Consider the following 16,823-nt stretch of genomic DNA (forward strand, 5'->3'; position numbering starts at 1 on the left):
TTACTCAATGTTGTGGTCTGTCTTATTTACATTTGTCCTTTTTTAAAATATTGACATTTTTTTAATTATGTGTATAATTATTTAAAAAAATAATCATATTATAAATGCAAAATAATTGACAGTTGATTTTTCATGTCACTAACAAAACTAAAAGGGTTATCAAAGTTAGATAATTTTTTTAATATGTTATAAGTATGAGTTAGATGCAAATACTTCAAAAATAAATTAGATAATATTATTAGAGTTTGAATTTATAAAGATTATTTGATATGAGTTAATATTTTTATTTAAAATTAATATAAGGGTGGGCTAATTTAATTTAAGCTTAAATTTATAAATCTAAGATTAAGAGCATATTGGAATATATTTATGACTCAAGTGAAACCAACGAGCCAAATAATTTGTGAATATGATAGTCGTTGAAAGATTAAGCTCCAACGGAAACCAGGGGAGAATATCCATTTTTTGGGTAATTTCGTTTGTACATTCTAAGTCCTTTAAGCTTTGCTGTTATTTGTTCCCCATATCTCTTATGTCTCCTGTTTCTTACTTTCAGGTTTTGGCTATTTTTTAGTTTTAGGATCACTTATATGTTCTTTTAGGGATTTTGAGTTCATAATTTTTTGGTTGCTCATGTTACAAGTTTCATTTGTTTTTTTTTTTTCTTTGAGTCTTGCTCTTTGTAATTTTTCGTTATGCTAAATGGATACGAACTAAGCCTCTAATTTCTCCCCAAACAATATCAAACAACTTTGTACGTCAACATTTCTCTTCCATGCATAGTAGGTCGTGGTGGTATGAGGAAGACCAATATCTTGCAACATTTCTATAAAAATGAAATCACAAAGGAATTTGATCATAAAAATGTGGGTTTGTGACTTTGTGTTTTCAGCAACTTTGATATGAAAAATATGTGTTGGAATCTCTTAAGGAGAGGCCTTGTTTGGAGACACTAGAGGCACTTCAAGATAGTCTTCGGACTATGATGATGTCTAAAAAGTTCTTATTTGTGCTGGATGACATTTGGGAGAATGACGAGAAGCAGATAAAAGTAAACTGGCGAAAGTGCTCGCCCCTTTTGCTATGAGAATTTTGGTAGTAGGATTTTGGTAACAACTCGAATGGACTCAGTTGCAATGATGATTGCAAATGTCATTAAAAGGAAGAAGGAAATATTTAGGATTTTAGTCGGATAAGGGTGAGTTTTTCTAACTTCTCAACTCATGCATTTACTGATGTAGAGAACCCTAATGTTTATAAAATGTTGAAGAGCCATTGTTAGAGAGAGAGTTAAAAAGCTTTCAGGTTCTCCGTTGGTCATTGGTGGTATTCTAAATTCAAGCTTGGATGATAGGCAATTAACGACAGTTTTAAAATGCAATTTAAGTACTACAACATTGGGTCAGAATTATATCTTTTCCATCTTAAGACTGAGCTATATATGTCTGTCAAATCCTCTACAAATTTGTTTTGCATTATGTTCAATATTTCCACAAATTCATGTGTTCAATACTGATGATTTTGCCCGAATGTGGATTGCATTGGGTTTTATTCGCCGTCTCATATTCAAGGAGAGACTATTGAGAATATCGGAGGAAGGTATTTTGATATTTTAGTCAAAAAAATCTTTCTTTGACTAGTTTGAAGATTTAGGATAAATCTAGAATACTACAAGATGCATGATTTACTATATGAGTTGGCACATAATATTTTTGCACAGGAATGTCTCAAAGTTGTGGGTGATGAAGAGTTGCCTCTTGTAATTCTTGGGACCTTCAGCACTTAGTTTGTTCCAACTACAAATCTAGGCAATCTTAAGAAAGATTGGAAGGTTTAAATATTTGCATCGTCTTTTCTTGTTTTGGTACTGTGAAACTTTTAATCAGGATATTTGCAATAAGACCACCTATAGATAAACCAACAATCATTCTAAACCAACAGTCATTCTAAAGAAAATCATTAGAAGACCATGTGTAGATAGTCCAACAAATCTTATTAACATTCTGTTAACCTCTGTTTAATTCCAAAAATGAACCAGAATAATACCTGTTGGATCCATGAATGCCGGCAGAAATCCCGTCGAGGCACTTCTAATCCCGCAAACCTCGGACTCGACGAATCCGCGAATCTTTTCGGAGCCCACACATTCAACCATTGGTAAATATCAACTAGAACAAAGCCAATTTCACAAACTTATGTAGCAGTAATAATCAGACATTAACTAAAGAAAAAGAAAAACAAACCAAGCAACAATCTAACGGATTAATATACAAAGAGCTGCAATTGTAATTTCAAAGAACTCCACCAGAATCTCGCTTTTGGTAATTGAATTATATATTTATATTATTAGAATTAAATACACATTAATTGACTTAGATCGAGATTTGCAACAAAGTTAATTTATAAATAAGTTTGAATAAGATTTAAAATTAAAGGAATGTTTATAATGTGTTTGAAAATAATTTTTTATGTTAGAAAATAAATTCAAAAAATAGTTGATTAGCTAAGAATAACAATCTATTGGATTAATATTCAAATAGCTGTTGTTGCAATTTCAAAAGAAAATGTCCTCATCTACAATCTCGCTTTTGGTATTTTGGATTATATATTTACATTATTAGAATCAATAAGAAATTAAAAAGAACTGTTTAGATTTCAGTTAAGAATGATCCACAGCATATATAACAAAATATTAAAAGAGTAATATATCAAAGCTGAGATTGCATTCTTCACATTTCAAATATATTAAAGAAATAAGATGAAAGAAGTTTGCTTTGTCTAAATATTGATTTTGTGCCCGATCATAGCCTCCATCCTTTCGATAGCGCTCTTCTAACTCTCGATGACATTTCCAAATTGTTAGACGTTCCAAAGAGGGAGGAAGGTTCGGTAATTCCTTAAGCATAGGAACGCCCCAAATATGTAGAACCTGAATAGAAGATAAGCTTTCCAAGGAGGAAGGGAGAGACTGTCAGGATTAGAGTAATGAAAATTGCAGCTTAGAAAGAGAAGACTTAACTTTCAGAAACCACTGCTCCGCCTCATTTGGAAAGGAAACCACCTCATCATTATCCTCAATTGTCAGCTTTTTTAAGGAGGCGATACTTCAATTCTCACCTTCTCGGGCAATTTTATGTAACGCAACTTTGTAAGGTTCTTAATGTCAGGTAAAAAATCATCACCATAAGGTTGGTTTTGCCATGCGCTATCATAGATTATGTATTGCAAGTGATAGAGATTGCTTAGAGATCTTGGCAGCATAGTCAAACTACAACCAACAATCTTTAAGCATCGAAGATGTTTTAAATTTCCAATCTCCTCGGGTATTACTTTCAAGTATGGAGCAAATACGTATAATAACCGTAGGTTTGTCGATGCTTCGAATATTTTTGTAAGTGCACTGCAAATATCTTCATCAGAAGCTTTATAGAACAAGAAAAGAGAATGCAAATGTTTAAACTTCTCAATCTTTCTTAAGATGTATGGCTTTGCATTTAGAACAAACAAGTGTCAAATAGTCTCAGAAATTTCGAGAAATGACCTTTCATCATCCAAAGCATTAAGGCATTCCTGTGCAAAAAATTTAGATGCTGACTCATGTATTAAATCATACATCTTGTAGTTATCTCTCACAATGCAGTCATATTTGACCTTGTCAAATAAAGCTTTTTTGAGTAAAACATCAAAATACCTTCCTCCGAAACCCTCCATAGTCATTCCTTGAGGTGGCTGAATGAAACCCAATGAAATCCACATTTGGAGAAAATCATCTCTATTAAATAGATGATATTGTGGAAATTTACAACAAAATGCAAAACAATTTTGTATAGGATTTTGCAGAAATATATAGCTCAGTCTTAAGATGGAATGGATATAATTATTATCCAATAAATTGCTTTCTAGAACTTTCCTCCAATGCGATTCATCCAATTTGTCTCTTAGAACACCACCAATGATCTTCGCTGCCAAAGGAGATCCTAAAAGCTTTTTAACCATCTCTCCAGCAATGTCTCTTAAATTTTCAGGGGGGTTCTCTACACCAGCAAATGCATAAAACTTAAGGAGTAGCAAACACTCATCTTCCTCCAAGCCCTCTAATCTAAATATTTCCACCTTCTTTGTAATGACCTTTTCAATCAACATTGCAACCGAGTTCATTCGAGTTGTTCCAAAATTCTACTACCAATATTCCCATGAGCCAGAGGGGAGAGCAACTTCTCCCATTTCCCATTATCCTCCTCCTCCCAAATGTCATCCAGCACAAGTAAAACTTTTTTGACATAATCCCAGTCCGAAGGCTATCTTGAAGTGCAACAAGTTTCTCCAAACGTGGCCTCTCCTTCTTAAGAGATTCCAATACATCTGCAATGACTTTTTTCACATCAAAGTTGTTGGAAACACTAACCCACATTTTAAGATCAAATTCTTGTGTGATTTCATCGTTATAGACATGTTGCAACAGAGTTGTCTTTCCCATACCACCATGGCCCACAATAGATAGAAGAGAAATGTTTCTGTACAAATCAGTTCCCCGATGCTCATTTGATGGCCTCTTCAACCACTTCAACCACATAACAACATCCTTGGCTCCCCGAGGCTCATTTGATGGCCTCTTCAACCACTGCATAACAACATCCTTAGCCTCCCTTCTACCGATGAGATCACTTGTAGGGAAGGATCCTGTTTCACGTTCTTCGTACAACTCACGCTGCTGCTCCTGCTTTGCGCTATCTAATAAGACGAAGAAAAGTACTAGTACTAACCTCAGCTGAAACTTTACCTAGTTTCTTCACAACCTCCTCAAGCCTCTTCAACTTGGGATCAACTTTGACAGCACTTTGCCAATTTGGCGAGCACCTTTAATCAGGAACCTCCGGTTTTGCGAAAACGCAGTACTTTCCTGATAAAATTAGCGAGAAATAGATTATCAAATAAATATATTTATTTGCAACCAGTATCAAAGAGGTAGCTGTGATAAAGAACGCACCTTTGTTTCCCCAATGGTTCTTGGGAGCTGTTCTTTATGCTTTGTGTACTCAAACTCATCGAGCACATCATTTGCCTCATCAACAGCATCTCGCAGCTGCCATATCCATTCATTGAGACCTGAGTTCGGATCGATAATTTGTGCTTTTTTAGAGTCTGCGACGACAAGTTCGATATTGCGGTGGTTCTCTCGCAGCATGTCCAGCTCCTCCTTCATGACTGTCTGCCATCTTAATTGATCTTTCAGGTAATCAAAGGAAGCTTTGATGATCTTGTTCATGATGGGACCAACAAACCATCCCGCCACCTCCATGGCACCCAAGATCAAGGTAGAGAGAGCAGAACAACTGAACAGTAGGAGAAACAGAGATTGATTCGAAGAGATGAATAGTCTCTAATAATTGAGAGAAAGAGAAGATGAAGCTGCCGTGTAGTCGGTAAGCCGACTGAAGTCTTTGTCATAAAATAAGAAAAATGAATGCTTTTTTTATCTGCTTATGATGAATAATTTGATACTAATTTATATTTTTATGTAATATAATTGTATAAAATTTTGAACTTTTTTAACTGAGTTAATGGGCAAATTTAAATTTTTTTAAATGTATTTAAATTATTAATATCAAATATACAATTAATTAAGTTTTTTCTTTAACTCATGAAAAAACTTGTACATAAATTTTATTAAGATTTTAAATTCAAGTAAATTGCTATAAAAATAAATGAATGGCTTTGAATATTATAGTTATTATCTTATTTTGATTTAATTCATTTATTGCCCTAAGCATTAATCAATAAATTATTATTATTATTATCTTTTAAAGCATTAATCAATAATAAAATGAATTAAATAGGTATTAGGGTTGTAAATAATCCTAACTTGAGCAAGCACCATTGTTTATTTGTGCTTGGCTCCTCTAAAAATTTGTTTATTATAGTTGAGCTCATGTTTGAAAGTATATTGTTTGTGAATTTATTTGTTATGAAATAAAAAAACCCCACATAAACAAGAAAAGTAGCAAAAACTTCACTTAAATAATAAAGATTCACAACGATACATTTGAGTCACATGACTCAAACAAGAATAGTAAGTAAAAAACTAAATCATTTAAAGCCTGTCATGCAAAAATTAATTTAAACACAAAAATAATCCTTAATGTTGCTTCACATTTGTTTCACAAGGCAAAAAATGCAAGAAAATCTACAATGGTATTTGCCCGCTAAGACTTTTAACAAATGGCTGATTTAGAGAGATATGGGAATGCTAAAATTATAAAAGGCCAAATTGACTTTAATTTGAAATAAATTTGATTTAGTCGAAATCATATTGGTTGAAATTATCCTGGTGTGATTGGATTAGACCAATTGAATTCATTTTAATGAAATTCAATTCAATTAGATCTGAGCTAATTCAATTTGAGTTAAATGAGCTTAGTTTAAATTAATTTAATACAAATGAAATCTTATGCATCCTCAATGAAATTGATTTACCTTGACTCAACTCCAAAAGTGAGATGACAATGATTATAAATTTCATTTTGAAAATGAGGACAACAAAGCAAAGAATTGCATATTGTCAAGAACATTTTTTTTTCATAACAAAATAAGATTCATTGAATAATAAAATGAAGGGTACAACAAAAAATGACCAACATCCTGAAATACAAAACAATAAAATCCCAAAAAAATTAAACATAGTAGGAAAAGCAACGGAAGGGGACTTCGGAACTAAGACCCCCAACAACAACCAAGCAGCCAAACACGAACCATCTGTAGATGACAGAATACAATCACAAACCAAAATCCAAAGCCGAGACACCTAGGTTGCCAGCTAGCTTAGCCAATAAGGGGAAGCAGGGGCCTCCTCATCATCGTCCAACAAACCATCAAAAGGCACCAACATAATCACAAGAGCAAAAAAAGAAAACCTATTTCTTCTTGCATTTTCTTTTTTGCTTATTATCACTCGCATTAAGAGCACCACGTATAGAAGAACGATCATTCTCAAATTCATTATACTCAGATTCTTCTCCACTAGAAGGAGAAGAATAATCCTCTAAAATCAACTAGTCAGTTTGAATCAAAATATTGTTTTTCACAGACTTAGCTAACTATTCTTACATAATATACCTATTTCCACATTAGACATTACCGAAATAGGTATATTTAACAAATTGACATTGCCCTCCAAGCCTTTAAAGGAGGAGGAAACATATGGATTCACGGGTCATCCATGTGAAGGCAGACCATTAACAGATAAGACATGAATAGGGGAAACAGAAGAACCATATTGCTCAACGACCACACAAGGCAGTTTCGCCACGGCCAAACCACACGGGATAGGCACCGCACAAGATAAAACAGGTTTCAAATTCACACCACAATTCTTAACACCAACATCACTTTAAAAAGAATCATACTAGCAAAAGCTTTTTCATAGAAAACTCAAAGATCAATTGCGTTTTCAGCACACTTAAAAAACTCTTCTACTTTGTGTTTTTTGGCTTAAAACGAAATATTTTCCTAACGCCGACCGAACCCCATTCAACTTGAGTTTTATGCACGTATACGTTATAAACTGTAACTTTTATTTACCTTCAAATTTTTTTTTTCTGTTAACTGTACATTAAATCTCTTAAATATATTTTTAAGAATAAATTTATAGAAAAAAATGAAAAATTAAATAAGATATTTGATAGTATTTGCGTTTTCCATCATACTAGCAAAAGCTGATTTGCTCTTAAAACCTCCAATTAATGTAAGATAAAATTAATGCAACTTTTTCATTATATTTTAAATATTTAATAAAATTAACGTAAGATATAAAAACATTAAACATAATGACTATTTTAACTATTATATTTATTTTAAACATTGTATTTAATTAACTTAAATATAAAAATAACTTAAAATTTTTTATTAATTAATATACATTTAAATATTAATAAACTATAACTTAAAAATTATTTATAAGTTGAAATAGTCATTTAAACATAATATTAAATATTAACTTTCACATAATAATATTTATTTTCACTCTATATTAAATATTAAATATAGCTGAAAGTTAATTCAAATTTGATTAAATAAGTTTTAATATTTAAAATCTATATATTTCTCCATCTCTGTCTCTCTCTCTCTTCTTGCATTTAGTTTTGTCAATATTAAGTTTTTAAATTGTATCTATTTTTTTTAATTTAAATTTTCAATGGCACTGTCCGTTTGTTGATCCGACGTTGCTTCGTCTCCGTAGAGGCAATTTTTCTCTATATGCGCGCCTTTGCATCATATTTGAATCCCCTCAAAATTTATTCCACCACCTCAATTGATCCAAATTGATTAAATAAAAGGTATATTCTTCATGCCGATGACGTTTCGGATTCAATGGCACTGTCCGTTTCACGATCGGACATCATTTTGTCACCGACGAGGCTAATTTCCCTCAATATGCACGTTGTCTCGAAATTTGTGCCACCAATTAAGATGATCCAAATTGAACAAATTAAATACAATTTTTGAGTATTTTCAATATTCTGAATACAATGACAAAGTCCGTTTGTCTATTTGACATCGCTTGGTTAACATTGCGCTTTAATTTTGGGTGTTCGTCCTCCCTTTTGACCGATCTCGCCTGATTCAATTGCGAGGGGCCTCGACCCAGCAAAATTCAGCGTCCTGATCGCAACGATGCCGTCCGTTTAACAATCAGGAGTCGTTTGACCCTTCAAGTGACGTGCGGCGCCAAGGTGCATATTGCTTTATTCACCAGTTTGGGTCCTTTCTCACGTGGTTTGAGGTATAGGGGTCAACATGTTCCTACTTCAACGCACAGAACAACCAACATTCAACCATTCCATGATCCACCTCTGTACCGTTGTCTCGCCGGTTCGCTTCAATATTTATCCATCACTAGACCCGCCAGTGCCTTTGCAACAAATCGGGCTTGCCAACATATGCAACAACCCACAATTCAAGGCTTCCAAAGCATTAAATGCATATTGCGCTACTTCAAAGGCACGCTGCACTTCAGACTTCCTATCATACCCGGTGACTTTCAACTACGAACTTACACAAACGCCGGCTGGGCCTCCGAAAATTCTGATCGGAAATCTGTCTCCGATTACTGTACCTTCATGGGACCAAATCTAATCTCTTGGTCAGTCAAGAAACAAGCAACTGTCGCCAAGTCCTCCATGGAAGCCGAGTACAGGGCCTTATCCGCAGCTACCTCGGATGCTCTTTGGCTCCGTCGCCTCTCCGCCGAACTTCAGCTTGACCAACAATCCCCTACAACCATTCACTGTGATAACATCTTAGCTATTGTCATAGCCAAGAATCTTGTCTTTCATGCCATAACAAAACACATCGAGATAGATTACCATTTTATTCGTCAACACATTTCATCAGGAGACATAAATATTCAGCATATCCCCTCTCAAGATCAATTCGCTTATGTCTTAACCAAACCGTTTTCCTGTACTCGCTTTAACTACCTTTGCTCCAAATTAACCATTCGAAACCCGAATGACTAATTTGCGGGAGGCTGTAAGCATACGGTTTATATTTACTTATCCGGTTCCTACTTGTATTTAGAGCTTCGCCTATTACTGTCCATATATACAACTTGTAATCAACAGTTCATCATAAGATTTAAATTTCTTTGTTTTACACTCTCTCTACTTCTCTCTGTTCTTTATTCCGCTCCTTCATCTCCTTCCGTCTGGGAGAAATACTCACATCCCCAATAATCATTAGACGTTTCAAAGAGGGAGGAAGGTTCGGCAATTCCCGAAGCATCGTAACATCCTCAATATATAGTTCCTGAAGTGAAGATAAGCTTTCCAAGGAGGAAGGGAGAGACTGTAAGGATTAGAGAGATGAAAATCGCAGCTCAGAAAGAGAAGGCCTAACTTTCAGAAACCACTGTTCCGCCTCATTTGGAAATGAAACCAGCTTATCATTATTCGAAATACTCAGCCAGAGGAAGGAAAGTTGCCCAAAAGGTGGAAGAGTTTCCGACTTCTTGCAACATGTTAATTCGATTTTCTCTAGATTCGAGATCGGATTGACATTCTTCATCGAAGATTTCAGTTGTGAATGCTTGAAAATAATTTTTTATGTTAGAAAATAAATTCAAAAAATAGTTGATTAGCTAAGAACAACAATCTATTGGATTAATATTCAAATAGCTGTTGTTGCAATTTCAAAAGAAAATGTCCTCATCTACAATTCTCGCTTTTGGTATTTGGATTATATATTTACATTATTAGAATCAATAAGAAATTAAAAAGAACTGTTTAGACAGCATATATAATGAAATATTAAAAGAGGAATATATTTATATATAAAGGGACCACCAAACGAAACATAAAAAAAAAAAAGAGTGCATCGATCAAAGTGATACAAACTGGTTCATGCTGTCACATTTCAAATATATCAAAGAAATAAGATGAAAGAAGTTTGCTTATATCTAAATATTGATTCTGTGCCGATCATATCAGCGCTCTTCTAACTCTGGATGACATTTCCAAATTGTTAGACGTTCCAAAGAGGGGTTCTCTACTCCAGCAAATGCATGAGAGTTGAGGAGCTCAAACACTCATCTTCCTCTAGGCCCTCTAATTTAACTATTTCCACCTTCTTTTTAATTACCATTACAATCGTCAAAGCAACTGAGTCCATTCGACTTGTTACCAAAATCTTACTATCCATTTTCCCATAAGCCAGAGGGGCGAGCAACTTCTCCCATTTGCTGATATGCCTGTTCTCATCCTCCCAAACGTCCTCCAGAATAAGTAAGAACTTTTTGGACAAAATCTCAGTCCAAAGACTATTTTGAAGTGCAGCAAGTGTGTTCAAACGAGGCCTCTCCTTCTTAAGAGATTCCAACATATCCTTAATGACTTCTTTCACATCTTTGTTGGAAACACTAACCCACATTTTAAGATCAAATTCCTTTGTAATTTCATCTTCATAGATATGTTGCACGAGAGCCGTCATCCCCATACCACCATGGCCCACTATAGATAGAACAGAAATGTTTCTGCACCTAGTTGTCCCAGGATCATTTGATGGCTTCATCAACCACTGCATAACAAGCTCCTTCTCTTTAGGCAAATATCCTGTTCCACGTGTTTTGTAGAAATCAACCTCCTGCTCCTTCTGTTCCTGCTTTGCGCTGTCTAAGAGATGAAGGAAAGTAGTAACATGAGCCGAAACTTTATCAAGTTTCTGCACAGCTTTCTCCAGCCTCTTCAAGTTGAGATCCCTTTTGAGATCACCTTCGAGATGTTCTTTAGGCATCGTGTACTTCAACTCATCGATCACATCACCTGCCGCATCCATAGCATCTCGCAGCTGCCATATCCATTTGTTGAGAGCTGGATCGCTGATTTGTGCTTCAGCAGCAAAGTCGAAGACAGCTTGGATTTTGGGGTGGTTCTCTCGCAGCCTTTCAAGCTCCTCCTTCATGCCTGTCTGCCATCTTAATTGATCTTTCAGGTAATCAGAGCAAGCTTCGATGATCTTCTTCATGATTGGACCAACAAACCATCCCGCCACCTCCATGGCACCAAGATCGAGGTAGAGAGAGCAGAACAACTGAACAGTAGGAGAAACAGAGATCGGAGGAGAGAAAGAATTTAACATTATTGAGAAAACAACTTAAATAAAATTAAATTTACAATATTAATATAAAATATAATATTGGCACAAAATAAAAATAGAAATAAAATAAAATAAAATAATCAAGTATATAAATTACATTTCCGAATGTAGATAAACATATCATAATATAGCAATGTATAATATAAAATGATTAAAAATAATTAATTTTCAAAGTACATATATTCATTAGAGAATCAGAGCAATATTAAATCATGATCTTATGTCTTAAGTTCAATAAATTAGAAGTTTAAAAAGGAAAATACCAAGTAAAAAATATAAAGCAGATGAAATAAGAAATAAAAAATAAAATATATATTGACACAATTAAGTGAAAAAAATTAAATACAAAAAATTACAAAAAAAATAAATACAAATAAAAATTAATGCAAATTCATGTATTACTACAAGTGGCAGAGAAATTGTTGAAGGAATATTAGACCATAAATAATTCGCTAAATCTCTTCTTCACTGCAAGCATGTGAACTCAAAAGAAGTAAAATAAATTTCTTTAGTGACTCTTTCAAGAAACTTCTTTGAAGTTTAGACAAAATTGTGGATGAAGGCAACTGTCAAGTTCCCATCATGACTCAGAATCTTGTATCATGAAGAACTCGTTACCTTCGAAATTAACATGTAAAAGGTCTTACTACTGATTCATTATTTAAATCCATTGAATTTGCTTACGTCCAAAGGATTGAAGAGAGAACAAATTGCCTCAATATCAATGTTTAATCCAAAATTATTTTCATCATATTAAACTCAGCAAATATCACAAAAAAAAAGATTTAAAAAGAAATCTAGATAATGCAAATTGTACATAATTTTTATGGTATTATGGAGAATTATGTCTATTGAAACTCAAATAATGAATTTATTGAGTTTGTTTAACATAATTTAGCATACATTTATACAATTGCTACATCCATAGGAAGAAGTGGATGTAGGAACAATCACAAAAAATGTAAAACATCTATAATATGTAGAAACAAATCCAAAACATGTGATATAATCCAAATAATGGATCAATATAATTCAAAAATAATTATTTTTAGCATCAATTAAATAAAAATGATTTATTAATAATTAACCTACTTTTTAAAGTAGGCGCGTAGCTAATTAACAAACATCAATCTTTTGGAATACTTTGATATCGGTTATACATCATATAGATGAACCATGATTATCAACAAATGATATCAAAAATAATTGCATTCACACCTTTACTAAATGTATTGATTGCTTCGGTTCCTATAAAACATAATAAAACTGCTACTCATTTACAAATATACATTGAATTTATAGGAGTATGAGGTGATCAGATATCATATTTGACATCAATAATAAAAATATTGCAAAGTTGATCAGCACGCAAGAATAAAATATTTCATTTCAATATAATAAAAGCCACCATCTTCAATGACTATTAAATCCAAAATTATGAAAAAAGTATTGGATGATGGATAGATCAATTATATATATTCTCAAATATGAAAGACTCAGCACAGTAGACACTCAATAAGACTTGCTCCCGTCCTTTCATAAATAAAAAACAATAAAAAATTTTCCATAAACAATAAACTCTACTATAATAGTTCAATCACAATTAACAAACAAACAATAGTCTAATGATAATATATGTATTTTTAAATATATAATAGCATCATTGGTACCAAAGAGTGTTCTTGTTTGATCTCTTGGTGAGTTCATGAGAGGAAAAGCCCGAGGAGGGTGATTTGCAATACCCGTCAATCTTTGGAAGAGTCCAAGGTTCGCGGTTCTAACAATCTCTGTGTGAGTTCGTTAGTTTATGCTTATCTTATTTGTTTTTTCTTTCATCTCATTTCTCCCCCTCTCCAACCACCACCCTTCCTACTCCACCACCAAATGCTTAACCTCCACCATCCAATTCATCTTCTAGCTCCACCGCCTAAATCCCACCCACCTACCTAGCCACAGCCCGCCACCTAGCTACCCCCTTTCCCCTTTGCCACCGGCCCCCTCATAATTTCTCCCTCATTATGACGATTTCAATCATCATAATGACTTCCTAATTTAGCTCAAGCATGACAGGAAAATTTTGAATTTATTTGAAACTCAAATTCGAATTTTAAATTCTTTCCATATATGGAATCCCAAATTAGGAAAGTATCAATCATGAATTCAATTTCAAAATAAATCAAATTGGATTTATTATTCTCTTTCTTAATCTTCATCTCCTATTTGGAAACTCCCATATTTCCATCCCCAATCCCCTCCACCCTCATGATGCCGCCGGCCCCATGATGGACTTCTCCCTATTAAATGCTCCTTTAATCCCTCAATCCTAATTGAAATTTGAATTTAATTTCAAACATTTTCCCTCCAAATCCACTTAAGTTGAAATTAATTTCAATTATCCAATTCCCCCTTCTCTCTCTCTTGGCCGGCCCCATGACCCTCTTCCCCGCTTAATTTTCCTTCCAAATCCAGGCCTAAATCGAAGGGGAATTAACTCCAGGCCTCCTTCATTGTTGTCCACACAGTTTCCCTCCCTCCCTTTCATGCTCACGTGCACCCAGTAGGAGGAAAAGGCTGAAATTCATTTCCCTGACTGGCTGTCCAGAATTCCGAAGGTTGAAAGCTTGCTGTCCAGACTTTCCCAGGTCACTGTTAGGAAATTCTTTCAGTTTTTTCCTGCTGTCCCAGAATTCCAGCCAAGGTAAATATGAATTCATGCCGCCTAAACCCTTCAAACTGCTGGCCGCTCTCTTACAACCTGTTGTCCGCTGTTTCTACAAATCTCCTAGCACCATACCTTCATCCGGAAGGTTCCAATTGATGTCCATAATCTGTCCAGTTCAAAAACTACTGCTGTCTTGAAGATCCGCACCTTGTCTTGGCTATTCTGTGGTGCGAGGAAGCTCATGGTGGCTGTCTTAGTCATCTCGGGGAATCCCCGTTGCCGGCTACTTCCCCAACGGACTAGACTTTGGGCACCATTTTTCTCTTAGTGGCATTGCTTGGTTTGCTCTCAATCTTCCTCCGTTAAAGCCCCATCGTCAAGAGCGTGAGTGAGCGACCCAAGGTGAAGAGTTCTATTTGTTAGCTATGGATTACTGTTTTTGCCATAACATTACTCACTCTATTTTTATGTTGTTAACTTGAGAACATCCCGTTAATCTAGTTGTAACCGCATGCCTTACATAATCTCTACTTGATAATTCTGAAGCCTAACTTGAGTAAGCATTAATTCTATAACTAGCAAAGTTTTAATAATCTTATATTAAAATCCCCAAGCATTTTTGTTTCCATGCATATGTTCCACATCACTATTAATTTGTATCCTTTCAAGTTGAACCTAGTGTTTAGATTGTTTATATACTTGGTTTGTGATATGAATGTACACTTTTTTGCTTTACTTCTAAACCCAAAAATAATTAAGTTATCCCATCAAAATAAATTACAAGGAGCACTAGGTAGTCCAATTTTTCAAAATGGGAAACCCCAATTAAATAGTGATTGAGCAACAAAAAACCTGGACTGAAAGACTTGTTGATTGAAGAAGATGGTAGCTTTGTGTCTTAGCTGAAAGTACCTTTGCCTGGTTGGATGTTCCAGCATCCAAGAGACTTTAGTCAGCTGTGTATTGGATCTTTCCTTTAGCTGGAAAGGGAGATAAACGTTTCAGAACTTTGCTTAGAGTATATCCTCATTGGAATGGTCCAGTCACCCATACTCATGGAGACTTCTCAAGAAAAAAGGTGAACCCATTGGCTTGAAGATGCTCCTTCTAGATGTGTGCGGCGACCTGAGATCCACTACAAGGTTTTTCCTATACCGCCTAAGGGAGGGGCCCACGCCCAATTTGTTTGGATTTAATTAATTAAAAAGATTTGATATCTTTTGAATTAATTAAATACTATCTTATATTAGGAAAGTGGATTTAATTAATTAAAAAGATTTGATATCTTTTGAATTAATTAAATCCTATCTTATATTAGGAAGTTTTAAGGAGGTGGAGGGGGCTATTTAAAGGTCATGAAGGGGTTAGGGCTAGTCATGCTTTGGTTATTGTCTTCTTGTAGTCTCTTTGGCGTTTTGGGCTCTAGACTCTTGTCTAGAGATTTGGGAGAGGCGATCCTCCTCTCGAATAGAGGATCAATTGTATCTTTTCTTCTAGCTTATTTTGCTTTGAGTATTTAATCAAGTTCTATTATTTTCTTGGTTGTTTCATCTCCAATCTTGGGTATTCTTGCTGTTTTTACCAATTTTGCATTAGGGTTGCTTGCGAACTCAAGTAGATCTGATAGGATTACTTGTGAACTCAAGTACTTCCTATCAGTTTTCTCTGCAAAGTAGCTTGTGGAAGAATGCTTGATCAAGGTTTTTCCTGCATCGTGAAATTTAGCGGATAGAAGTTCTAGAAGATAGTCTTGAAGTTGAGGAGAGGGTGGTTGGTTGGCGTTTACCATTTATAGTGTTACAAATCCTTGATTTTCCCTCTGTTGAACACACACTATCACCTGTCTCCATTCTTAATTGCGTTTGAGGTGTAGAAGTTCTTTGTTAGTGTAGATTTATGCAACTTGTAGAGGGTCACTCGTACACTCTCTTTCTTTTAGCATTTTGATTTTGCCAGCGGATTATTTAGAGGTCTGAATAGCTTATTTTATCACTGATTTCATTAGTTTTAGTTCACCTTTTCTTATCATAATTCTCATTGCTAAATTAAGATGCAGCCAAGAATTTTTTTGCTTTGCCCCATTATCATGCGCTATTTTGCTAGTAGTATTTGCCAGCATTCATTAATTGATTTCATGTAATGTTCAGATTTGGTTAGTTTGCATTCAAATTTTCTCTTCACGTAGAATTCTTGTTTTCATTGTTCTGAAGTATTCTTGATTTTATTTCACTAACTAAACATTATTGATTTGGTTAACCTAAACGTTGTTGTTTTCATTTCTTTCTCTTGTTTTCATGAAAGCAATTTTGGTGTTGCATGCATGTTAATTTTGGCTTCTGAATGGTTATATCATTTTATTGATATGTGTCATGAATTATTATATGTTTCCTAATTTAGGGTGCGTTTGAGATAGCTTTTTACTTGCTTTGCTTTATAAAAAGTCAATAAAAAACCGTTTGAGGCATTACGGCAGAATGGAGTTGGCAAAATTTTCGCGGCCCGCTATTGCTTT

At 34.4% G+C, this 16,823-nt stretch overlaps 1 protein-coding gene across 1 annotated transcript; it reads right to left on the reverse strand.

The window, feature by feature from the left end:
- Positions 1-10,375: 10,375 nt before the first annotated feature.
- LOC110099060 (putative disease resistance protein RGA4) lies at positions 10,376-11,605 on the reverse strand. The gene has a single exon (XM_028701048.1). It carries the CDS (start codon positions 11,548-11,550, stop codon positions 10,543-10,545), a length of 1,008 nt encoding a protein of 335 aa, XP_028556881.1. The 5' UTR covers positions 11,551-11,605; the 3' UTR covers positions 10,376-10,542.
- Between the last annotated feature and the right edge of the window lie 5,218 nt (positions 11,606-16,823).

This window comes from Dendrobium catenatum, unplaced genomic scaffold (assembly GCF_001605985.2).
Source record: "Dendrobium catenatum unplaced genomic scaffold, ASM160598v2 fragScaff_scaffold_1632, whole genome shotgun sequence".
NCBI classification, from domain to species: Eukaryota; Viridiplantae; Streptophyta; class Magnoliopsida; order Asparagales; family Orchidaceae; genus Dendrobium; species Dendrobium catenatum.

Coding starts and splice junctions, on each gene's coding strand:
- LOC110099060 (XM_028701048.1), bottom strand. CDS start 11,550: ATGGAGGTGGCGGGATGGTTTGTTGGTCCAATCATGAAGAAGATCATC.